Source organism: Phodopus roborovskii, unplaced genomic scaffold (genome assembly GCF_943737965.1).
Source record: "Phodopus roborovskii unplaced genomic scaffold, PHOROB, whole genome shotgun sequence".
NCBI lineage: Eukaryota > Metazoa > Chordata > Mammalia > Rodentia > Cricetidae > Phodopus > Phodopus roborovskii.
The window spans coordinates 30,924,955-30,951,697 of record NW_026126482.1 but is presented as its reverse complement, the minus strand read 5'-3'; the positions used below and the strand labels follow the sequence as shown (position 1 = coordinate 30,951,697).

Here is a 26,743-nt window from a genome sequence, read left to right as displayed (position 1 = left end):
GGGACATTTTTCTTTTTTTCCAAAAGGAAATTATGCTTGTGAAGATAAGATGGGAGACACACCAATAATCAACTTAGGAAGTGCCCCAAGGCTGAACAGACTCAGAAATGGCCTTGTCACCAGCTTGAGCTGGCAGGTGAGTAAGGAATGGCAAGATTGGATAGATAGCCCAAGCCCACACACGCCATTCAATTTTTCTGTTTCTTTCTTTTTATTTTGGGGGGCACTAGGGTTTAATACAAGTTAAACATATGTTTTACCATCAAGTCACATTTATTATAAGCTACTTCAAATGACTTGGGGAGGAAGGGGGTAAAGGCAATTAACAACACCACCAGAGGAACTAGGATACAAAGTGTATTCTAAGAGATTCACATAAAGTCCCTCACAGAAGAGGGAAGGGACAAGACCCCCCAGAGCACAGGGGAAGTGGGGGGGGCAGTGAATGGAGAGAGAAGTAGGAGAAAGAGAGGGGAAGGAGAGGAAAGCACGTGCGATTAGGAAGTTTGAGTCAGGGTAGGAATAGAAGAAGAAGGAGAGAGAGAGAGAGAGAGAGAGAGAGAGAGAGAGAGAGAGAGAGAGAGAGAGAGAGAGAGAAAACAAACATAAAAGAGGGAGCCATTATTGGTTTGAAGAGAAAACTGAACCTAAAGAAAGGTCTAGAGACCTACAAGACTGCCGCCAACTAACAATTTGAGCAACCGTGGAAAGGCTATCATAAATGCCCTTCCGGACAGTGAGATCAACAACTAAGTTATCCACAAGCATGAAGCCCTCATCTAGTACCTGTTGGAAACAGAAGCAAACACCCATAACTAAACACTGAGTCGAACTTGAATCCAGATGCAGAGGGAGAGGACAAGACCAGGTTGAGAAACACATAGAGACAGCTGACCCGAATAAGGAGGAGCTAATGGCCCCCAGACTGATAGCTAGGAATCCAGCATGGGACTGACTCAGACCCCCTGAATAAGGGTCTCAGCTAGAAGGACTGAGTAGTCTAAGGGACCTCAGACAGTAGAACCAGGATGTATTCCTGGTGCACAAAATGTCCTTGTGGACACATCCCCCATGGAGGGATAACTGCCTTAACCTAGAGACAGGAGAGAAGTCCTAGTCCCTACTTCAAATGACTTGACAGATTTACATGACCCCACCTGGATGGCATTGCCCTACATGTGGAATTGGGGAGGGGGAATGGGAGGGGAAGGTGGTCAGGGTTCGTGTGAGGGAGGGCAGAGGGTGAGAAGCAGGGAGGGAGGGAGAGAGAACTGGGATTGACATGAAAAAAAAAAAAAACACTATCTAGATTGTGTCACCCCCAAAAGGAAGTAGCACTCTTTGTTTCTGACAACAAATTAATTATATACACATACAGTAGACTCCTGGGTATGAAAAGTATAATAAACACTTCAACAGAGCTCTATGGATGTCCTAAATATTCCTCCTCTGAAGTCAATGGTACATTTTCAGGAATACAGAACAAAGGGTGATAAATTATCAGACTATCTCCGGTTCTTATAAGCAAGTTTCATTAAGGGCTGCGGAGATAGCTCAGTTAGCAAAGAGATTGCCATGGAACCATGGGGATCTGAGTTCAACTGACCCAAACCCATGTAAAAGGCCAGACATGATGGCTTATGCGTACAATCCTAGATCTGGAGAGGCAGAAATAAGTTGATTCCTAAGGTTTTCTGGCCAGACAGGCTAGCCTAATCTTCAAGCTCCAAACCAAAGAGAGAAAAGGGTCTCAAAATAAAAATTAAATGGCTCCTTAGGAATGACCTCTAAGGTCTGCCTATGGCCTACACACATATAACTCCATACAAGTGCAGATTTTCTCAAGTAATAAAGTCAAGTAAATAAAGTTTTATTGAAACATAACCACCCCCACTCATTTGAGAGTACTTTCCAAAAGCACAGTGGAGTAGTCACAACAGAGAGTGTAAATCCCACAAACCATAAGGTATTTACCACCTGGCACTTAAAAAAAAAAAAAAAAAAGTCACTCCGGTTTAGAGTCTGTGTCCCTAACACATGAGCCAGCACCCTCTTGATTGAAAAATCAAGCAAACAGCTTTCTAGAAAAATGCCCTGCTCTTTCTACCTGCTCTCTGCAGGCAGATGACCAGCAGTCATAGCTTTGATGCATGACAATAACCAGTGAGGCAGAACAACCAGCTGTCTGGTCCTCACAACTTGACTTGCCAGCACATTCTACAGGAAGGTAGAGAATACTGCTAGTCAGTTTGGGGAGCATGCTGCAATAGATCTGGGGTTTTCTTAGCCTTTCTTGATGCATCCTATGACTGCAGCTCACAGAAGCTTCAAGAAGTCTTTTCCTAAGTTTTGTGCCTGAATCCTCATGGGTTGCACATATGAATGAATGATGAGGAATGACTAGGCCATCATGCCTAGTGCGCATGCTTCTCAGACAGGCAATGGGGAGAGAGCCACTCTGTAGGAAGCTTTGAGCTTTGCTTTCAGCAGTTTTAACTGAGACCAAAAGTTGAGCCCCAAATGGAATAATTAGGTATTTTCCTATTGCATCAGAGCACATGTGTAAATAACCTCCTGATTTCAGCCTGTTAAAACAAACATCTCAGTCACACAGCCACCTGTGAATTCTCTAAGCATTTAAAAAATAAACACGTGCAACATGCCACATGATGGACTTGTAACCAGGATGGTATGGCAAACATTTCTCCCAGAATCTTAAAAGGTACCTTCAAGTCACCTTCGCCATCAGTCCCCATGCATGGACCACAGAGATGGAGAATGGCAGCTCTGTTGTCTAAGTGGGATGTAGTTGGGTTTCAAAACAAGGCAGTATACAATTTGCTAGAACACACACATTCTTTTCTTCTTCTTCTTTTTATTAAGATACCACTGTCATTGTTTAACTAATTAATTAATTGTCTTTTTTTTTTTTTAATTGAGGAGCAGCCCATTCACATCCTTCCCCCTACCTCACTTTATAAACTGCTTTGTATTCTCTCCCCAAGGTCAAAAAGATCTCTGGCCTCCTTTCCCTACACTTACACTCAACTCCTTTTTAGAGAAAACCAAACAAAGCCAAAAGCCCTCCTTTTGAACAGCCATTTGAGCAGTCCAGGTTGCCAATGTTGTAACCACTTTAATCTTAGAAGAAAGAGAAATGGCCACTGAAATCAGGGGAGAGGCAGGAGGCAGCCAGGACACCTTATAAGGGACATGCAGACATTAATGTGAGTTTCATGTATATCTGGTGATCTTTTAGCCTACTTCCTCTAGAAGTAGATCCAACTCTTTGACTCTCTGCTGCTAGGGTAGGGACAACACTGGGCCCATTAAGTTTACTTTGCATTGTGACAGCATTTGGTTGACAACATGTGGAACACAGTACCCCTTGCTTGACAGCTTAGGCTTTCACAAAGTAGGAAGAAAAGCACTGAATTGACAGGCAATGGTGTCATTTATGGATGGCAGGAAGTAGGTTGAGTAAAGGTACACAGACACAAAGGGATGGAAGGAGTTGACCTGATTAAAGGAAAGGTAAATGAGTAGAACACATACTGTGCATGATGCAGCAACACATGAGCAAACTTATGATTCAGAAAGACGCCCCCAAAGAGATGAAAGATGGAACCCAATGAGACCAAGACCATCCCTCCTATGAAAGCTACCCCAATCAAATGATAATACCCATAAGGAAAGCTGGGATGAGGTGAGAGGGTAGGCTGGATAATACAAGCTGAGAGGTAGCATAGAAAGAACAGAGGAAGCTTCAAGAAGCCAGCTTTAGCTCTGGAGTAGAAGCACCTTCCATGGAGTGCAGAATCTAAAAGAACAAGCAGTCTGGGGGAGGGGAAAGAATTTCAGTGTTCAGCATGATAGTTGAAGATGGCTGAGAGACACTTGGAGAAGAATGGGAAGAAGCTGGCTCAGAAGAGGGATGTGGGCCACAGGCTTGGGAGCTCCAGGCACATTGGTGACATTTAGAACAGGACTAGAGTGAGATCACGCATGAAGCTAAGGGAGTGAGGATGGAGAGAAGATGCTGTCTATGGACCTTGGTTCCATAGCCTTCTCAGAGCTATGTAAGGTCAAGCAGGGAATTGGAATATGCCAGAGATACCCACCCCTGGCTACTGATGAAGATGACTGATATTTCTGTTCTCCCCAGTGTCTCAGATTTAATTGGTCTTACGGAACTCTCGCAAGACCACTGGCTGAAGAGGTATTTCCAAGATCCAATAGCTAGGTTACTCCTTAAGATGGCTTCTGACTTTGGCCCTTGTTGTCATCAGGAACTTTTGATCTTCAGCTCTACACCTACCTGCAGCTTTGCCTTGTTTCCAAGTCTCTTCCTTTACTGAAGACATAGTCTCTCTAGCCAGGAATCCCTATGGACCATACCAAGTGTGGGCTACAGAGTAGGCTGATGCTACAGACCTAAGTTGGTGCTTCTGAAAAGAAGGATAAACTAATTTAATAAGCCTGGGCCTTCATGGTGCTGTGTGTGGACAACATCAGACACTTTATTAAAAGCACTGACAATACCAGCTGTCAGTCAACAATCTCATGTTCCTATTGTAAGTATATCACTGGTGGTCCTGAGATAGCAATCCTTGATGAAAATCCAGTAAGGAAGAGAAAAACAGTATCTTGAATTTAAATCACAAACCTCAAAGTTTAAAAACCAATGGAAAAACTGATGTGAAATATGGCTGAAAATAGAGAAGTGCTTTAAATCGTATCTGTTAACATTACAATTACAGTGTTTGTTATTTATAATGCTGTGGATGGAACACTCATTACACAAGCCAAAAACAAACAAACGAGTGTTCTACCACTGAGCTACATTCCCAGTCCCCTCCCCCTTTTTTGTTCTTTTTTAAATTAATTTTTATCTAAATTAAAAACAATTTTATTTTACATAACAATCTCAGTTCCCTTTCCTTCCTGCCCTCATCCACTCCTCAAATAGGGTAAGGCCTCCTATGGGGGATTATCAAAGTCTATCACATCATTTGGGGCAGGACCTTGGCCCTCCCCTGTGTATCTAGGCTAAGAGAGTATCCCTTCCTAGGAAATGGGCTCCAAAAGCTCATTTGTGCACTAGGTATAAATACTGGTTCCACTTCCAGAATTTAGAGCTATGGTTGAATCCACCACTGTTCACCTAGGGAGCATGAATTTTCTAATGCAGGGACAACTGGTTTCACTCTCTGGAAAACTTGGAAGGCTCAGAAACTGTGTCAAAGCTTGCCCCATTCTTGCTGCTAACACTGGTTGCCACGTTTCTTCCTGGCAGAATCTGCCTTTCCTAACCCACTGCCTCTCCAGAGATTGGATCCATGCCACAAGTTTCATTCAAAACAGACTATTCTGGGGCTGGAGAGATGGTTCAGTAATTAAGAGCATCTTCTCCCATTTGATTCTCAGCACCCACCGGGTGGCTCACAACCATCTGTAACTCCAGACTTGGGATGGGGTCAGATGTCCACTTCTGGCCACTGTATGCCACTTACTAGGCATGTATGTACACATAGGTGCAGCCAAATAAAATTAACTTTAAAACAAATCTCTTCCATGCTGTTCTCTGCCCATTCCAACAGAAAACCTCTCTGTACAGAGCTCCTAATTACTGTCACTGGATGCCAATGCCTCTTTGAGGAGAACACCATGATTTGGTCACTATGTAACACTCTTCCTAACACTACTAAAGGAACTGCATAAGGGAGATGTTCACCTTATCTGCATAGGGTTCACACATTCTCTTCCCTAGCCTGCATAATGCTGTTTATCTTTATTGAGCCCCCTGGGTCCTCTAACTAACTGGCCATCTTTTCTTCTAACACCTTAATTTAAGACATAACAACCCAACCTATTTCTGGTCAGCAATCTCAGCTTCCCTATTCTTTTCCCTCTCAGAGTCTGATTAATCCCCCAACCATATACTCATCCAATTACTAAATAGCATCTCTACCATGTGGTTTTCTGAATCCATGTTGACCTCCTTCACATACAATTCATTCTCTGAATTTCAACTACAATAACCCATTTTCTACATCAACACCATCCTACAGGCACCTTACTAATGCATCTGAAAGAAAGCCAGCTGACCTGACTGATTTGACAGAGCTCATGAACTCACAGGAAGAGGTAAGCTGTGTGCAGACTTACCAAGCACCCAAGCACACAGTGGGTGCTGACACATGAGCAAAATAAACTACAAATGTTTGGATGGCAATGTCTGGTATACTGCTTAATAAGAGTGTATCCCACAGAATGAATATCTGATTCATGACTCCTAAGCAGATTGTTAAATTAGATGGCAGTCACCAGGCTGGACAGCACTATTATTATCATTACAGCCATACATGATGCTTCAGGACTATCATGGTAACAACTCACAGTTTCACATTTGCCTTCCAGGGAATTTTACTTTGATTCAATTTATACTCAAGGAAAAAAATTTAAATTATGTTTGCATTTTCATAAGGCTCCTTGTAACAAATCCTACATAGGGTAGAGGAATGAAAATGTTCAGTAGCTTCTGTGTGGTAGAAAAATAGCATGATGGACAAAACATAAAGAACAAGTGAAACAACCAATAACAACTTATGGGCTCTAAGATATAAGGTTGCACAGCAAACAAAAGAACCTGAGAATACAAGAATGCTGCATCCCAAAGTCTCAATTTGGTTTCCATTGCTGTGAGAAACACCATAACCAAAAGCAATAGAGGGAAGGAAAGGATTTATTCCAGATTATAGCTCTTAGTGCATCATCTAGAGAAATCAGGGCAGGAACTGAGACAAGAATCTGGAGGGAGGAACTGAAGCAGAGGACATGGAAAAATGATGGTTACTTGCTTGCTCTTCATAGCCTGCTCAGTTTGAGTGTTTACAGCACATAGGACCACCAGCCCAGGTATTGTACCTCCCAGGTGAGCTGGGCCCTCCCACATCAATCACCAATCAAGAAAACACACAACAAGCTTTCCTACAGGCCAATCTGATGGGGTTCTCAGTTGAGGTTCTCTTTTCCCAAATAATTCTAGCCTGTGTCAGTTTGACATAAAACTAGCCAGCATGCCTATCAAGGCTTCCCTGGCCCTCCATCATTTGGAAACCGATTTCCTAGATAAAGCAAAGTAAATAGGGATTAATTTCACCCCCATTAAAATTGTTTCCAACAATCTTAGTGCTCATTAGGCATTCTAATCCTAGTATCTGGCATCCTTGGAAGTATTTCATGTTTAGAATATGGGTTAGAGATGTTCAATTAGTCAAATCTATGAAAGAAACCTCCAATTTAAAACCCCTTGAAACTTGAAACTCTTGGGGTCAAAAGCACTTCAGAGAAGGAAAACAACCCATGGACAGAACCCCCTTCCATGTAGGAAGATGTTTCTATTATTTCTCCACTTTAAAACTTTCTTTCAGCAAATGATAATGCTTCTCCTAGGGACATTTTGGAAGGGTCTATAGTTAGTGCTAAAGCTCTGATGTCAACAACCCAGCAGGCAACATAGACTTGTGGCAGCCTTTGTCCTACACTGTTTATCTTTGTCTTTACAAACTTCTGATAATGTTTTTAGGGTTGAAGAAGGCAGGACCAAGTGGATTTATTTACCTGTCCCCCACCTGCTTAGGAACAGTGCTTGGTAGCCATGAATTAATTGTTTTAACAAGAAAAATCTGCAACGGAGCCAAAGAGAAAAGAAGTCAAGCTAGGGACATAAGTGAGAGTTTAACATTCTGGAAGTGAACAACACAAGTGCAGGCAAGTTTTGCTTATCAGCCCCTTGGCATTCTCTGAATTTTTTAAATTAAATTTAATTTTTTTTATTGCCATCATGCTTATTTTCCCATTGGCTGATGTCTCCTTCCTGTACTGAATCTAACATTCAGTAAGGCTGAGGTTTGGAGCTGATCTGCAGACATGGAATCTGGATCTTCCCAAGCCCTATTCATACCTACAGCCTTGTACCAGCTTGCAGAGACCAATTTACACAGTGCTAAGGGGAGTGGGGTGGGGGGAGATGAAAAAAAGAATGGAGGAAACTAAATGTCTCTGACCCACAGATAAGACGCTGTATAGTTCTAAAAATTGATCAAAAACAATGCACCTCCTCCGTGACCCCAAATAAGCCCCAGTGTCATCCCATTTGTGGAGAAGCTTGAAAACTGTTCTGTGCCAGTTATTGCTGCCTCTCTCTCTCGATAAGCCGATAAGCCAGAGACTCATTTTTATTATGATCTCACGGCTGCGACCTGGAAGGTCAGACATGACCATGGAGACTTGATACCTCCACTACTTTCTACATTAATTTAGCATCTACTGTAAAAACTCATTTCTAGCAGCAATGCAACCGTCACTGACCTGCCTCTTGCACCTATCACACCAATAATATGTAGTCTAAATTCAGTTCAGGGGTGGCTGGGCTTTCTGGCCTATTGTCTCTTCAAGTACTACGTCAAAAAAATAGAGTTATTTTTGTTCTATATATTAAACATACACATTTTCTTTTATCTTTGGCCTTTATGACAAAGGAGCCTTTATTTGATAGCCAGAGGACAATTTAATAGACATCTCAGCCCTCTTCATTCTCTTGTTTGATGTCAATTCATGAATCAGTCCATGGTTTTTTATGTTGTAGAGCAAGGTTCCTGCACAGAGGCTGACCTTTGCTATGATGAACTGCAGCTACCATGAAGAAGGGCTTGGGCATGTGTGTGTGTATGGTAGGGGTGGGGGTAAGGGCAAGGAAGTTATAAAAAGCACAAAATAGGACAGAACGCTAAGCTTTCCCTGTGGCATTCAACACAATCAACTACTTGAGCCCTGTCAAACTCATGGAAGTTAACTGCTAAGAACACAAGCTTCTGGGTGCTGGCACTTGAAGCCTAGAGCAATGTGACCCTGCCTCTAGCTCTCAAGACTTAGGATTATAAGCCTTGGCGCTTAGAAGTTCAGTTTTGGAGTCTGAATTGCTCCTTGCCATCTGTGATTTCTATTTGGAGCAGAAGAATGTAGGGACAGCCATTTGTAACAAATCCATTAACAGTAGAGAGACGCTATCTGTTCCATAGCATATTCAACCCAGCAGCTTTCCAGTTTGTTATATTATAATGTCCATTACCCATTACTATAACAAAATGCCTGACCACCTGTAAAATCTAATCATAGTTGTTTTTTTTTTGGGGGGGGGGTTCAAGGGCATAATACTGAGGGCTGCATCACACTGGCACAGACACAGGAAGACAGGTGTGGAAGGAGCCAGACTGGGACCTCCCACTAGGTCAAACCTCTTCTTGTACTGCTGACATTGAGCCCAGGGCCTCACGCATGCTCAGCTAGCACTCTGTTATGGAACTTGGCTTTTTGGCTGTCTTTTAATGTCTCTATGGCACTTCAGCACTGTCATACTGAGCACCAACTGCCCAGGGCAGAGATTCATATAAAGCATATTCAAGCTATCACTAAACCACAGTAGTGTCTAATCACAGTAGTGTTAAAGAGGCTGCCTCAGCCCAAACATTTTATACTTATTGTTTGCTTTCAATAACTGCTTTCCTTGATACTCCCAAAACATTTGTTGATTGTTTTCAGATTTTTTTTTTTTGGTTGTTCAAAATCACTTTATATTATTACTTAAATGTTGCACAAACTCTCTTTGGATATAAACTCCTTTGCAGACATGTTGCCCCGTATAGCTATCTTTTCAGTTTACAGATTATTTCTCTAGCTGTGTAGAGCACATTGTTCAATACTATCCCATTTCTTTTTCATTTCAAAGCACAAGTTTCTGTGGGATAAGGAAAAACAAACAAACAAAACAAAACAACTGCCAAGGTAAGAGCTGTGGTTGGAGCCTCACTTTCTTGGTCTTTCCAGGTACTTGGGGTTTGGGAAGATGCGGGCTTCAGGTAGATTTTTTTGCATGTGGAAATCTAGTTTTCTCACAACTACGTATCAGCCAGATCACCCTTTTTCCTTTTTGTTCCCGGGTGCCAAGGTGAAGAATGAACTCTTTATATGTTTGGAATTATTTTTTAACTCGGTCTGATTCATCTATGAATCTGCTTTTATAACAAAAATATAGTGTTATTAATAAACTTTATAATAAAATTTTAAAACAGGATATGTGATGCCTTTATCTTCCTTAGAATTGCTTCGGGGTCTCCATGATTCTACATAAATTATTAAATGAGCTTTTCCATTTTGTAAGGAATATCATTGGGATTTTAACAAGGGTTGTGCTGAATCTGTCTGATAGCTTGGAATCTTTGGAGAATATGGTCATTTTCACAATATTCTTTTGGCTCATGAACATTGCATTCTTGTATTTTCTTTAATTTCTTTAATCTTCTGTTGATGTTTTAAACAGTTTTTTCTTACCCAGATCTCTCACTTCTTTGGCTAAGTTTATTTTTGTCTATTTTTGGTGCTACTATAAAAAGGAACTTACCATGCCCATATTTTTGTGACTGGGTTACCTCACTCAGGATGGTTTCTTCTAGTTCCATCCATTTGCCTGCAAATTTCAAGATTCTATTGCCCCCCCCCAACTGAGTAGTATTCCATTGTGTAAATGTATCACATCTTCATTATCCATCCTTCAGTTGAGGGGCATCTAGGTTGCTTTCATGTTCTAGCTATTACAAATGATGCTTCTATAAACATAGTTGAACAGATGTCTTTGCTGCATGGATGTGAATCTTTTGTGTAGATGCTTAGGAGTGGAATTGCCGGATCCTGTGGCAGACTGATTCCCATTTTCCTGTGGAACTTCCATACTGATCTCCAAAATGGCTGTACAAGGTTTGTACTCCTACCAGCAGTGGAGGAGTGTTCCCCTCTCTCCAAATCCTCTCTAGGACAAACTGTCATTGGTGTTTCTGATGTTAGCCATTCTGACAGGAGTAAGATGGTATTTCAGAGTTGCCTTGATTTGCATTTCCCTGATAGCTAAGGATGTTGAGCCCTTTCTTAATCATCTTTCATCCATTTTGGATTCCTTTATTGAGAATTATCTATTCAGTTCTGTAACCCACTTTTTAATTGGATGGATTTTAGATAAACAGTAAAGGGTCACCAGCCTACAACTTACACTACCATAGAATCTAGGATACCCTCAGAGAGACATACATGATCCCCCACAGAAGGGGAAAAGGACAAGATCTCCTGAGCATATTGGGAGTGGGGGGGACAGTGAGTGGGAGCGAGTTAGGAGAAAGAGAAGGAGAGAAGAGGAGGGATGAGGAGAGCATAAGGGAGCAGGAAGATTGAGTCTGGGGATGAAGAGAGGAGAATAAGAATGGAGATCCCTTAATAGAGGGAGCCAATATAGGTTTAAAGAGAAATCAGGTACTAGGGAAATCTCCAGAGTTCCACAAGGATGACCCCCACTAAGAATCTAAGCAACAGTGGAGAGGCTACCTTAAATGCCCCTCCCCTATAATGCCATCCTAGATCCTTAATCTAGTAGCTGATGGAAACAGAAGTAGAAACCCACAGCTAAACACTGAGCTGAACTCCTGAAATCCAATTATAGAGAGGGAGAAGTGATGAGCAAAGGGGTCAAGACCAGATTGCAGAAACACACAGAGACAGCTGACCTGAACAAGGGGGAACTCAACGACCCCAGTCTGATAGCTGGGACACCAGCAGAGGACTGACCCAGACCCCCTGAACGTGGGTCTCAGTTAGAAGGCATGGGCAGTTTATGGGACCTCTGACAATGGAACAAGGATTTAATCCTGGTGCACAAAGAGAAATTCCCCACGGAGGGATTCTCCCTTAGGTTAGAGACTGGAGGGAGGGCCTAGGCTCTACCCCAAATGACTTGACAGATTTTGAGGATCCATCCTGGAAGGTCTCACCCTCTCTGGGGAATGGATGGGGAATGGGATGTGGGGGGGCATGGGAGGGTGGGACAGAGAGGAAACTGGGATCCATATGTAAAATAAGAAAAAAAGTGGGGATTTACTTTGATATATTTTTCAACTTGGTCAGTATTTTCATATGGAATTACAAGTGGTGTTTTTAAAGTTGATTTTGCATCTTGTAGCTTTAGTGGATTCATTTTTGCTTTTAGCACATATGGTAATATCATCCTTAAGCAAAGATTTTGTTTCCTGCCTCATTTTATGCCATTATTTTTATTGTCTGGTCAATCGTTAGCATTTTTAGTAACAGAAAATGACAGAGGAAGCCATCTTTGTTATGAATCAGATATTGAGGAAAAGGATTTCATTTTTTGTTATGATACCAGATATACATTTTTGATAAATAGCTTTTGTTGTACTTATGACTTTTTTGGACTCCGTAACTGCTGGTAGTTTTGCAGTTGTTTTTTGTTTTCAATCAAAAAGAAAATATGAATTCATCCAATGCTTTTTCTTTGTCATTTGAGATGATAATGTTCTTTTTCTTTTTATTTTTTTCACTATTGTAAGTATCACAATCATTTAGATTACGACCATTAATCCATCTTTGCATGATGTACAGTCTTTCTAATAGGCTTTGAATTTGGCTTGACAATATTTAATTGAAGATTTTTCACTCCAATGCTAATTCAATATAATAGCTCATGGTTTTCATGTGGTGATTGTTCCTGATTTAGATATCAATATAAATGTTAGTCTTGTGAAATGCCAAGTTTTAAAATGGAGTTGGAGCTGGATATGGTATCAAAGACCTAAGCCTTGCTGGACAAACACACTATAAGTGAGCTAAACCCCAGCCCTCCCCTTTTATCTTCTGGAAGAAGGTTCTTTCAAAGCTCTCTGGCTGGCTGTTATTTGATCTGTCTGCTCTTAAGGTCTGGCACACAGCTGTCTCCTTTAGCATCCTGGAGGTCTGCTCACCTCTTATCTGTGCTAAGCCGTATGCTTCCTTCATCCCATGTCTTCTTCCTTCACTTACTCTCACATTTGATGATGCCCAGACAGTCTTTAAAAGCTTTCTGAAAACTGTATAAAATCCTAGACTGGAGAGCATTTTTCTTTCTTAAGTATTGGTCATCTGTATGCTCTTTGAGTGCTGTCCAGAAGCCTGAGCCACTCTGAAAGCTGATCCTCCACTCTGATCCTTGATCTTTTCAGTATGTACTGGTTCTTGTCCCTTATCTTGGTTTAGTTTGGTCTGCTACAGATTCGTGACTCAGTTTGTGGTGACCATTTTTTTTTTTTTTTTAAATGGCAAAACAGGCCCTTCAGTCATTAGAAGTATTTTTGAATTACTTCATTATTTTTCTCATTAGTCTTTTTAGAATTCATGTTCTTTTAATGTTCATCCACCCAAGACTACTTTTATCTTTATGTTCTAAATATATTTTCTACTTAATTTCATTTTATCCTATTTTCTAGGCATAAACTCTACTTTATCTGAACTCCATGGTATTACCCTCTCTTGTTACATGTTTGTAACCCCTAAGAACTCCCCTTTGTCTTCTGAAGCATTATTTTAAGTGACACCCTGATCTTGTTGCATGAGTTCAATATTGATGGTGGATGCTATAGGATTTTGTTGTTGTTCATCCAGATTTTTGTTTGTTATTTCTTTGTCCCAAGCACTCTGCTCTGCTGACACAGGGCATTTTATTCCATCAGCTGGTAACTTTTCTGAGATGGCTCACAGTTTATGAATGGCATTCATTCTCAGAAGTTAAGGGAGGTGAGGAGGTAACTGAAAACTCCAAGGTCAGGCCTGGGCTTGGTGTGAAGTTCTCCATGGGGGGGATCCACTGGATGATTCACTCTAGAATTCCTATAGCTTATGTTTCCCAGCCTTCCCAAAGAGACCCCTTAATCCACTAAAAGGCAAAGCCATATACTACTGACAGTATTCTACTTGCTGAACAAAACCAGTATTCTATGTCCAGATACTGACTGAATTCTGCTTGTCCTCAACCATACTCAGTGTCCTTCCATACACAGAGTTTCTACTGCACAAGCCACCAAGTTTTAGTTGGGACAGGAGAAGGGTTGTGATCTGGAAGTCTGAGATGGAGGTAGGGGAAAAGAAGAATCTAACTCCGTAATGGTTTAAACAGTTTTTCTTATAGCCCTTTTCTCTTACTGCTTCATTTTCCCATACAGAAGAACCAGCTAATTCCCTGGCCACTTAAATCTATCTCCAGCATATAACTGTTTTCCAGTATTGGTGGTGAGTTGGTTCTAACACACCCAAGAATACAAAAGAACTGTGGATGCTCAAGTCCCTTATGCAAAATGGTATAGTAAGCATATTGAGCCTATTCGGCCTACACAGATCCTTTGGTATACTTTTAAAAGATTCTTCTCTTCTTTACTTACTACACCGAATGCAATGTAAGTTCTTGGTAAGTAGCTGTTGTAAAGTATTCTTGAGGGAATGATGACAAGGGAAAATGTTGATTTGGTATAAAGGCATTTTTTTTTCATCCTAAATGGCCTTATTCATAGATGGCTGGGGGCCTATTGTATATAAACTGTTATATGAGTGTCTCTGGGCCAGTCAACTCTGTGGTCAAGTGCTCATCTGCTTTCCAGCTGTCACAGCACCATTGACTCTAAGTGGGTTAATAATATATGCAATAAACCTTACTCTGTAGTTTTGGTTGTTTTTATAAAAGAATAAAACCAGAGATCTAGGATAGAACCAAATATGATGGGAGAAAAAAAAAAGTCATTGTAATAATACCTAATACTATTCTGCTACACTCTAGATTGGTGACTACCCCAAATGTTAGCAGAGAGCCTTCATATAGTAACTGATGGAAACAGATGCAAAGACCCACAGCCAAGCATCAGATTGAGCTCGGGGAATCTTGCTCAACAGAGGGCCTAAGGATTATATGAGCCAGAGGAGTCATGGATATCACAAGGGAATCCACAGAAGCAACTAATCTGGCTCATAGGAACTCACAGTCTGAACCAACAACCAGGGAACCTGTGTGAAACCAACCTAGGTCCTCTGCATGTAGGTAGGTCACAGTTGTGTAGCTTGGTCTACTTGTGGGACTTCTAACAATGGGAGAATGGGGTGGCCCTAATGCTTTGGGTGGCTCTTGGGAACCTATTCCTCATACTAGATTGCCTTGGCCAGTCTTAATACAAGGGGATGTAGTTAGTCTTACAGCAATGATATGCTATGCTTTGTAGATAGTCATGGGAGGCCTGCCTCTTTCTGAACAGAAACAGAGGAGTGGAGGGGGGGTGGAGGGCTGGGGAGGGAGGGAATGGGAGGAGAGGAGGGGAAATTGCAGATGTAAAACAAATTTAAAAAAGAAAAAAATCAGATCTTTTTATTCATTGAAGAATAGTTTTTAAGCCCATAGTTCACATATGCACAAGGAACTCATGAATTCCTTTAAAAATACCCAATATAAAACAAAACAAAATGAGAACCTAGCATTGCATATCACAACAAGACAAAAACTGAAGAAATAAGATGAAGCTAAAAATCCTATTTTATGTATATTTTATACTGCAGGCTGCAGAAGAACCAAGTTCATAACTTACAAGGAGAGGTTTTTATGAGTAAAAAGGGCATTCTGGAAGTGGAATGGTATGTTCTCATGTTTTATTCCAGAACCAGCTGGAACTTACATATGAATATCCCTTACATTTCTTCCTTCCTTCCTTTTTTTTTTTTTTTTTTTAAAGATATAATTCTGTTGGCCTATTACTAGCATTTCTTAATCTAAGTACTTCCACATGGTCTCATCTTACCAGAGAGAGGGTCTGGCATTCTTCTCTCTCGGTCCTACATTTTGAGTCTCCTCCCCCCTCTCCCTGAAACCTCCTTGTCTCTTAGTCCTGCCTATCTTGCTTTCCTATTGGCCAACAGTGTTTTATTCATTAACCAATAAGAGAAACATATTTACAGAATGACATCTCCCATAATCTACTCTTTTCTCTCTAAAATAAAAAGAAGGGTTTTAACCTTAACATAGCAAAATACATAACAAAACAGTTCTCAAATAAGAACCACAGTTAACAATATTTAATCCATTAATATTTAGTAAGATTTAAAGAAAATATTTTACCATCTATCTTTGTGAGTCTAAAGTCTTATTTGTAACTTATCTTTGATCCTAACTAATGAAAACTATAACCATAACTATCTGTCTTCAACTCCATCAAAGACCACAGAAGGATAATATATAAACTTTAAAAATGACAGAGAAATCTTGCCACCTGATCAGTCACCTGACATTTTTCTGTAATGTTCCATCTTTAGCCTATAGGCCATAGTGTATCTGGAAGACTCCTCAGCAAAGCAGGAACTCTATATTTCTTTGTATTAGTTTTCCTTAAAATAACAAATTTAAAGCACCGAATATCACTTGCGAGGATACTTTGTGATTTGACAGATACCAGAGGTTGAGAGTTAGGGCAAGAAAGAAATTTAAGATGGAAGGGGACCAGTAGCTTACAGCCTCCAGTAGCTTACAGCCCACACCAATTCCCCTGTAGTGGGTGCTGGCAGGGAGTCTCACGGTACATCAGGAGAAACACTTCAGACACGACCTATGTGTTCTTCAAGCAGAGCTTTTTATCATCCATAAGTCTACCCAGCTTCTCTCAACTCACATGCATTTTTGATCTGCACAGTTTTGAGGATGAAGGTTCTACATTTATTATTAACAGCCAAATAAACTAACAGACACTTCAGTGAGATCAATACTGATCTTTCTAACTTCAGTTTCTCTTTTCTCTCTCTCTCTCTCTCTCTCTCTCTCTCTCTCTCTCTCTCTCTCTCTCTCTCTCAAGATAGGCTCAGGGTTGAAAAAAAGCTGTTAAAAATAATCTAAAAGTTTGGAATAAATTAGAACTAAAGAGAGAAATGTCTTAGACTACATGATTGTAGCAGTTTAAGTAGCAAGAGAGCAGGAAATGGGACCTAAATCATGAGATATTTTCATTTTTGTAGACTCACTGCTTTTTCTTCTGTGCCTGGACCCCATGTGGTAGATGGAGAGAACACCTCTTGCAATTGTCCTCAGACTCTCACCTATGTGCTGTGGCATGCATGTGCCCATATACATACACATTCATGCACACCAAATAAAATTATATAGCTTTAAAAAAAGTAGTTAAAAGGATTTTTAAAACCACATATGCAAGTGCCCTAAGAGTACATACTTTAAATGTCAGCATTTTGTTTTCTAAAATTATTGTGAATTTCTAGAATGAATATTTTAACTTGCTTCTTATAACTGCAAAGAACAAGAGAGCAGAAAAAAGACAGCTGCAGTCCAGAGATATCCACTTCACTGTGAGGCAAACCAATTTAGTGACAATGAGTCCAGCTAACCAGTATAGTAGTAGAAATACTAGACTCCTACAAAGATGACGCCAGATAGGATACACAGAAAGACGAGACCATGGGTGTTCTGTCACACACTGACATCATAATGAAAGCTTCTCCAGCACCCTTCCTAACTTCCTGTTTTACAATGCACTGCTGGGGCTACTATGCTTTGAGTAGCAAAACTAAGGAGTCAGTACACATCTCCAAAAATGCACCAGGACACAAGACTGGCATGTGGAACATAATCAGCAAAATAGGCTCTGTCCATTGGAATGCTTATCCACTGGGGTTCATGCTCTCATCCTTAATTATGAAACAAACACAATGCTAAGGAGCAAGAGTTAGAAATGAGCTTCATGCTACATTACCAAATTGATTTTGTTATCCTGAATGCACAGTTAACATCAGCTCTAATTCTTGAAACTACAACTCTAATTCCCCTGAAAGAGAAAAAATATAGAATTATTATTGAACCATACTTATCACAGAGAAAGAAATACAAGATCAAAACCAGGAGACAGTACCATAAGGTCCTTCTTCCTTAGAAGTTAGTCCAAAGAGCCTCATCTCTCATGAAGCTATTATTAAGGTAATAAAGTGAGTTCAAATTGAATATTACAATTTTAATAAATCAGGTTCATATAAAAGACACAGAAGAATTATGTAGATCCTGCAATTTTTTTGGAACTTGTATAAAACAAGGCACATAATCCCCCATGAAAAGAAATAAAAAACCTAGACTGAAATAAAGATGACTTTTCAAAGGCTAGGATTTATATTCTCCATATAAATCCAGTCAGTCATTCTCCATCTTAACACCCTACACCACTCAACATCTAACATAGAAAAAGCACCTGTAGTCATATTTTTTCCCTATGGTCATGGTAATTAAAAACCACTAAAAGCAGGATAAAAGTTAATACTAAAATAAAAAGTTTGAAGAAACAAAATGACCACATTATTTGTAGGTTTTGTTTGCTTCACATGGTTTTCTGTAAGATCATTGTAAATCATAAGTGAGGTTTCCAAATTTAGATTGCTAAAAGAAACTTGAAATGGTGGTTCTAAGACTAAAGATGCTCCATTCTCCATGGAGGGATGCTCTCTTAGCCTAGAGACATGAGAGAGGGCCTAGGCCCTACCCCAAATGACTTGACAGATTTTGATGATCCCTCTTGGAAGACTTCCCTGGGGAGTGGATAGGGAATGGGAGGGGTGGCAGGGAGGAAATGGGAGGATGGGAGGGAGAGGGAACTGGGATTGATATGTAAAATAAGAATATATATATATATATATATATATATTAACGATGCTCAGCCTGAGATGCTACCCCCACCACCCCTGCGCATTTTTGTTTGTTTGTTTCATTTTTTAAAATGGGTTACGATATGACAGGGGGTATTTTGAACAGATATCATCAACAAAATTCTGCTTTTAAAACCCTACTGCTCTTTACCATCATGAACACAGACTATCACAGAATCAGGGTTTGTGCTGGACCTAGTCTCCACTGTGCAGTGAGCACTCACACAGCTGACTGACAGGGTGATGAAGAATTTATTCTCTCACATCAGGACCTAGCCAAAGAGTGGAAGGTAGACAAGAGGTCAACAGAAAGAAACCCAAGGTGGTCACAATGAACAGACTCGGGGGAAATGTTGGCATTTGGAAAGCATGGTTCTGACTGAGAGAAATAATTTAAACATTATTTTATACATATGAGTGTTCTTCCTGTGTATGTGCCTGTGTACCTCATGTGTGCCTAATGCCTATGGAGGCCAGAAGAGGGTGTCACATCCCCTGAAACTGAAGTTGCCATGTGCATGCTGGGAATGGAAGCCAGGTCCCCACATGCATGTACAGGATCTGTCATCCTGGAGATCACCAACATCTTTAAAAAATAAAAAAGGCCTTACATACTCTAATTCAGCCTAGACTAATACTCAAATTCAATATGGTAGACAACCAAGTGTTTGACAGGGCTGTTGAGGCTGGCCCAAGAGCATTGCTGGCAATCCTTCCTTTCCACAGCTGAGGCTTCACAACAATATTTATTATTAATAACGTGTTTTAAAAAGAAAATAATTAACATTTTCCAAATGTGTTCCAGGTTGATATTTCCACAGGTTATAAAACACAGACTTGAAGTTTATGTGGTGCTAGGAACAGTAAAAACAATGAGAACGGAGATGATGAAGACAGTCAATCTTGTAACTGTAGAGTAGAAACAGTGTGAATAGGAAAAATCAAGTTGGGAGTATGAGGGAGAAGACAGGAAGGAATCTCTAGGGTTAGCATTTCTACTCGAGATGGTCAGGACATAATCTCAGAATCACTAGGATTTAGCCAGCAGTACCAGATGGAGTGAAGTAAAAAGCAGTTGCTATTCTCCCAAGTTTTTTTTGAAATGTTCAGGCATCCCTGGAAGATGTAGTGGTGGTGTCTGGAGTACATGGAAGGCCAAATGACCTTTGTAGAACAAGTTAGTGCTCTTCATAGAATAGAGAGTAACAGCTTTGCTGACAGGGATCTACATCTAGGACTTCGAATCATCAACCCTAAAGAGACTGTTCAAGTGATGCCTCAAGAGCTAGTCACTGACATCCCTAGACCCACTAAACTTCCTAAACTGTTCCCAAATCCACTCCTGGAAGATTTCCTAATGGACTTTCTGATGATTCTGTTCCTCTGTACTTCTCTAAAATGTGCTTTGTACAGATAAGCACCACTATTTTGAAGATCCACACTAGCCTCAGGTCAGTGGAAAGCAATTTACCATTGCCTGTAAAGCCATCTTAACCTAAACTTTGCCTACAGCTTCTAACTCACTATTGACAATAATTTACACCTGCATATTGCTTGCCATCCAACCCCAAATAAACAAATCAGAGCCCACCTAGCCAGCCCCCAAAAGAAAAAAATTTAAGGTTATTAAACATTCTATGCTTGCTATAGCTGGGAAACAGTCTTTCACCCTCACAAGGCACTGTCCTCTTGTGATGATAGCAACTACATTTACGAACTCTACCTGTGTTACGTTTCTGCCACTTGCCAGATACATACTAGGTCAATGGGGATAGGAAGAATGCCTCCAAATCTCACAAAGCTTAGCTTTGTAGACAAGGTCCACACGTTTTGAGAAAGATCAAGGGGTAAACTGCAGCTTCTTAAACTCTGGGATGCTACAGAGTCACATAATTGAGTAGAGTCAGAGAAAAAATTGGCAATGGCAAAAGGTCTTCGAATATGCAGTGATAAAATTATTCAAAATAAAAGTACAATGACTACAAAGAGTTCTGGCAGGTTTTCCTGTGTTGTATCAGACAGCTTCATCACACCAGTCAACACCAAGGACATCACTGGAACTCCACAGTGTAGATCCCAGGATCTCTACTTTATGCATTGCCGGGGTTTCTACTATACACTTTCTTGCTCTTACAGAAAGAAACTTTTAGAGTTCTCCTACTGTCATTTGAAAATATGTATCAAATTAGCCTATCTTTGAATTGGATTGTGCTGTATTGAGTTTAGAAACTATTTTCTGAATTGTGGGTTGAATTTCATAAAACAAACAAAAACCTGTGAAATTACTTTTGACTTGGGATTAACACAGACTTTCCAGTCACTTCTGAAATGGTCCTAAACATATTTCTTCCATTTTGTACAATGTATTTATAAAAAGAGTTTTTACGTTGATGATTAATAAATTAAAATGTCAATTATCTCTATAATATGTTAAGATGTTCTATGTTCCTGCAATATCAAGTATTCAGTCAAGATTTGATTCTTAATGTAAAAATAAACAAGCACCATCTCATTAGTATACAAAATTGCTTTTTTGTCTTTAAAATAGTAGCAAAATTATATGCATTCAAAATAAGTTCTTTTGTTTTGATGTGTGTTTCTGCGTTATATTCATAGATATCCAAGATCATGTACAAGTTTCTGATCAAAAAAGGAGTGTGAGAGGAATACATTTAAGAAACCCTATTATAAATAAGCACAAAGCTTATGGAGGTTAGTTTTGTTGTCAACTTGACACAGTCGAGAATTATCTGAGAGATAGTCTCATGGAGGACTGCTTATATCAAGTTGCCCTGTAGGGCTCCCCAGTAAGAGAAATACATAGATCAGCAGAAATGGGTTAATAATTAAGGCAGAGCTAGCCGATAAGAAACAAAAAAATGGGCCAACAGAATTATATCTAATACAGAGTCTCAGTGCTTTATTTGGGGCTGGCGCGGCAGCGGGACAAGACCAGCGGCGGCAGGCGGAAAAACCATACTCATTACAGGGCATGTTTATTGGAGGTTGTCTTTGAACTAATTATATGAAAAGACTGAGTCCACTGTGGGCAATATCATTTCCTAAGCTTGGGGTCTTTGATGAGTAAGAACAGAGAAAGTGAGCTTAGTACTAGAGGCATGCATACATTCATTTTCAATCTATTCTTGACTGGATGGGACTAGCTGACTCAAGTTCCTGCCTTAATTTCCTTCTAAGGATGGACTAGATCCTGGAATTGTAGCTGAAGAATAGATCCTGGAATTGTAGCTGAAGAAAACCATTGTTCTTTAAAGTTGCTTTTGCCAGAGTATTTTTTTTTATACCATCAACAGAAATAAAACCAAAAACAGAGTTTTAATGTAACATGGGGGAATAGTCTGGCTGAATAACTAGAGGCTTAAGTGATAAATAGAAATGACCGAGGTTTTACTACCCAACCCCATATGAAAAGATAAGCAAAGATTCCAAAACTAGATAGGAAAACATCGCATTTAAATGTGAAGTAGTTCCACAGCCATGTGTTTGCACACTTGATTCTCAACTAGAGGTGCTGTTTTGGGATGTTGTAGATCTGACCTAGGTGAGTTTATGCTTCAGCAATCACAGCGCACATAGATTCAAGAAAAGAAGTGATCAATTGCTTGTACAAATTGTCATGAAATTCATTTAAAAACAAAAACAGAAGGTGAAGCAGAGCTAACATTCAAGCCAAATAGCTAGGAAAAGCAAGTTCCCACACCATCCTTTTCTTCCCCTCTCCTTACCCATCTTACTCCCTCCCTCCCAGGGTCTTGCTATACTGTCTAGGCTAGCCCTGAACCTATGTTCTACCTGCCTCTGCCCCAATAGCTAGGATCACAGGCATGTGACACCACTGCTGCTCAGGAAAGAGACAAGCAGAAAAGATCAAATACAACTAATTGTCAAGAATGGCAAGACAGAGGGGTTTCCATGAAGTATACTTGAGAATCAATTTCTAAGGAAATGTTCTGAACAGTCTAGAGTATGAACCCCCTTGTTCCTTTACTCCACAGAAAAACCCTTGAACACATGAGATAGTGTAAACAATACACCCATGCTGTGAACTGGGCTGAAAGGGTCAGGATCTCTGTTCCCTAAATTCTCAACTGTCAGGCTTAGGATCATATTCAGAAATCACCATGGAGACAGAGTAATAGAAGTCTCTCACACAGGTATATGAGTGGGAGGAATGAGGGGCATGTGTTTTTAAATACAATATGTCCTGACCCTATAGTTAGTGAGAGCTAGGAGAGTCATGGTAAGTCACTGAACAAGTCTCCACACATGTTTTAACAACTTGCTGCATTCTACGTCTATCCTAAGCAGCCACCTCACCTAAAGCAAAAAATGGACTCACCTACAGGAAATCTTCAAGTAAAGTTGCCTCTGTCTATTTACAGGACATCCCTCCAGGCTTACTCCTGATCTCCCAAGTCCTTGGGGCTAAGGCAAGAAGTGTCCACTGTGCTTTTATGCTAAATAAAGTAAAGTTGCCTCTGTCTATTTACAGGACATCCCTCCAGGCTTACTCCTGATCTCCCAAGTCCTTGGGGCTAAGGCAAGAAGTGTCCACTGTGCTTTTATGCTAAATAAAAATTCTAGAAACTTCTGGTAGGTGAATTCTGTTTTTACTACTACTTTCTGGTTCCAATATATAAGGCAGGAGGGTTTAATATCATAACAACACTGTTATAGGGGTATGAATACCCTCAAAACCATTCTTGTTAGCTAAGGTTATCTTCCTTCAAATGACACACCTATTCAAATAAGGACTATGACACAATTTCATTGTTTTTCATTAAAATTGTCTAGAAAGGAGGTCTAGAAGTGATAGCTGAATCAAAAGGATTTTTGTTGTTGATATTATTTTTAAAACCTAAGGGACCTTTTCCAGGCAGACTGAGAAGCACAATTAGTTATACTGCTTGATTTAAAATGAATGAAGATCAAAGAATAACGATACAATGGAGTAAAGAATATAAATATGTAACTTTGGCCTTTCATTAACTACTCCAAGGTCATTCTCAATTGGCATGGGTAATTTCACTATTAAATCATCTGGACAAATATCTTTGCAATAGCTAATAAATTTTTGTTTAGTTCTTCATGAAAAAATATCATCTAATTTTCATTATAAACTCTATTCTGTTTCTTTTTAATAGCTGCAATAAAGAACTAGCAAGGAACTTCCCCTTTGCCTTTCGAAAATGCAAACTTGACAGGCCAGTACTGTGACCATCTGTGATTTCATGATTAAGAAACATACATAATTTAGTTCATTTATCAGGGCATTAACACAATTCATCAAAACATTAAGATTTGCCTATATGAATGTTACTGTGAAGATAAAGATACTCCAGAGGAAGAGAGAATATATATTGAAGTCCATTTCATATCACCTACAAGGGAAGAACATATGGGGAATGTGAAGGAGATGAAATGCATGTAAAAACTGGCTCTTTCTCATCAAGAGTCATTCTTAAAGAAGAGAAAGCTGGTATTGGAAAGCAACTGCATGTGCTAGTCCTTCACCACAAGTGAGAGTCACTTTCATTATTGATTTGTCTTGGCAAGGGAATGAGGAATAAATTAGAGAAAATATTTATTGTTTATTTACCACCATCTTGTATTTTAGTGAATGTTGCAATAAGCTTTTTCATAAACTACCTGAGACAGACATGGTAAACAATTATTAATTTCTGGTAAATGTTGGAGATGGAAGAAGACACAATGTATACTATAAATCTACTCTGTGACAGTAAATCTCTAAAGTTTCATCATTAATGTCCAATTCTCTGAATTTACGATCCTGAATTGCATAAAGCTAAAATGTCATACAATGGTTTTTGTATAGAGCATAATTACTAAAATGTAAGAGGCATCAGATTGTTTCTCCCACAAACATTTATTCTGTAGTCCTTAGTTACCTCAGATTGTTAGAAATTATGTTATAGATAAAAACAGTTGAGGGGTAGAAGGAATATTTAGCCCTCTAGGAGATAAAGGCCTTTATAAGACATGCATGAGGGCATCTGGTGACAATGAAGGCAGAGATTAAAGCACATTAGCTAGCCAGAAAACCCTAGAAGCTAGGAAGAGGCCACAAAAAATTCCTACATGTGTCACAGGTACATAGGTCTGTCTCTGCACCTCCAGCCTTCAGAAATATACAGGCATATATTTCTGTTGTCTAAATCACTCTGTGGTGTTTGTGTCGCAGCCAGGATAAAACCACATGAAAAAGTTTAATTATGTCATGGTAGAAAGGTGATTGTGACTCAAGACAAGACACAGAAAGAACAATCTTCATGAGATACATGTATCTGAAGGATTGTTACACCAAATCATAAAGGATTCTAAAAGCTTTCAAATAAGAAAGCAAAGAGTATGTGCCAAATGGGTAAGAGACCTTAGCAGATGCCCTGCCCAAGGAAATGTATGTGAGGAGGGGGAGGTTTATTTTCATGTTTGGCAAAGTTAACTATCTGTGGTATTAAAGTTTGCCCCCCGCCTTTTTTTGTCAATCAGAAAGAAAATTAATCAGGTTATATATTTGCACTGAGAAGATAATGCATATTTGTTTTAATGGGTAAGTTGATTAGTAGGTAGAAGATGGATGGGCAGCTAGATGAGAGATGGATAAATAGAAAATAGGCAGATGGATAGATAGATGTTAGATGGATGGAAGAATGGACAGATGATAGATAGTATAGGAATCAAGTAAGAAAACCATAAAATTTCCAACAAATAAATAATTAAAATGGTCTTTCTGTAGTAGGAACATATGAAGCCTATTTGGTCAGATATTTATCTTTTATTTCATTTACTTGCTTACTTTGAAGTGCTGGAGATGGAAACATGAGCCTCATGTATGCTCAGCTACCACCGAATGACATCCCAGCCCATACTCCCATATACTTAAAAGTTGTCTGATTTCAAAACATCCAACGATTTAGAATGTACATAGAAGAAAATATAAGATAGTAGTTTAAAAGGTTTTTAAAATTTGAATCTTTCTCCTCAAGGTATTAACTTCTCAATGTGATCATTGTTTGCCTTTTATTTCATGAGGTCATCTAACTCTTTCATTTAACTCTTCCAAGCTTGAATTGTCTCATATTTAGCAACATAAGGGTTAGCCTTGAGCCAGTGGTATGGGGTAAGCGACACAGGTTTCTTTATGTGGCTACTGGCACAAACTAGTGGCTCCTATGAATGGGCTCTCACCACATGTGCTGGAACTTGTTCGGCTTTTGCAGCGGGAGTTCCGGGTCTTGGATAGAATTGGTTGATGAACAGGCTTGGGAATTTGTATTCTTCAACAAGTTTCAGTGTTTCTTGAAAATCCTGATCGGTTTCTCCAGGAAAACCACATATAATATCCGTAGCAATCGTTATTCCAGGAACCCTGAAGAAAAAAAAAAAAAAAAAAAAAAAAAACAGACAAAAATGTAAAAAGACTTGACCCTGAGCCAGAGTTATTTTATTTCCTTGACATTTTAAAAAGTTTGTCTGTTTATTTATTTATTTATTGGGACAGAAGACTTGTAAACAGTTTTGAAAAGCTGTAAAGACTAAGAGATACAATGATATAGTGTTCCCTGGTCATCCTCAGAGGCATTCATTTTTAATGGTTTTATACATATTTTTGTTTTGTTTTCTCCTCAGTATCTTAAGATAGATGCTTACTCTGTTATTTCTGGATTTGTTGGTTTTTGAAAGGCATTATTTAAGGACTTTTACATTATGGCAAATGAACTAGCTATAAATATACTCTAACACTGTATTCATAGTAATTCCATAGAAGTGCTACAGAGACAACTGGTATACCAAGTTGTTTCTCAACAACATTTAAAGTTTTCCTAGGATAGTAACCGCCTCTTTGTAAAATTTGCTTAACATTTCATGTTCCTATGCTGTATCATCTCAAGGCTTCATCAGACCTACCAAAAACTCAACAGCAGCATGGGCTGTTGCCCATTGGCAGAGCTTGTCAAACAAGTACAGTGTCCTGGGTTCGAAGTCTGGCACAAGTACCAGTGGTGGAGGAGATGACAAAATCAAACCTATTTCTAAACACCTGATTCAGTAGATCACTCGGCACCCTTGTCACTAGTTTCTGGAAAGGCCACTGCTACTT

General features: G+C 39.6%; 1 protein-coding gene across 1 annotated transcript in view; it reads right to left on the bottom strand.

Annotated features, from left to right (window-relative positions):
• Cdkal1 (CDK5 regulatory subunit associated protein 1 like 1) overlaps positions 1-26,743 on the bottom strand; it is a 541,752-nt gene that overhangs the window by 114,179 nt on the left and 400,830 nt on the right. The window contains exon 12 of the mRNA XM_051194503.1: positions 25,831-26,011. Within this exon, the coding sequence (XP_051050460.1) occupies positions 25,831-26,011 (181 nt within the window). The remainder of the gene's footprint in view (positions 1-25,830; positions 26,012-26,743) is intronic.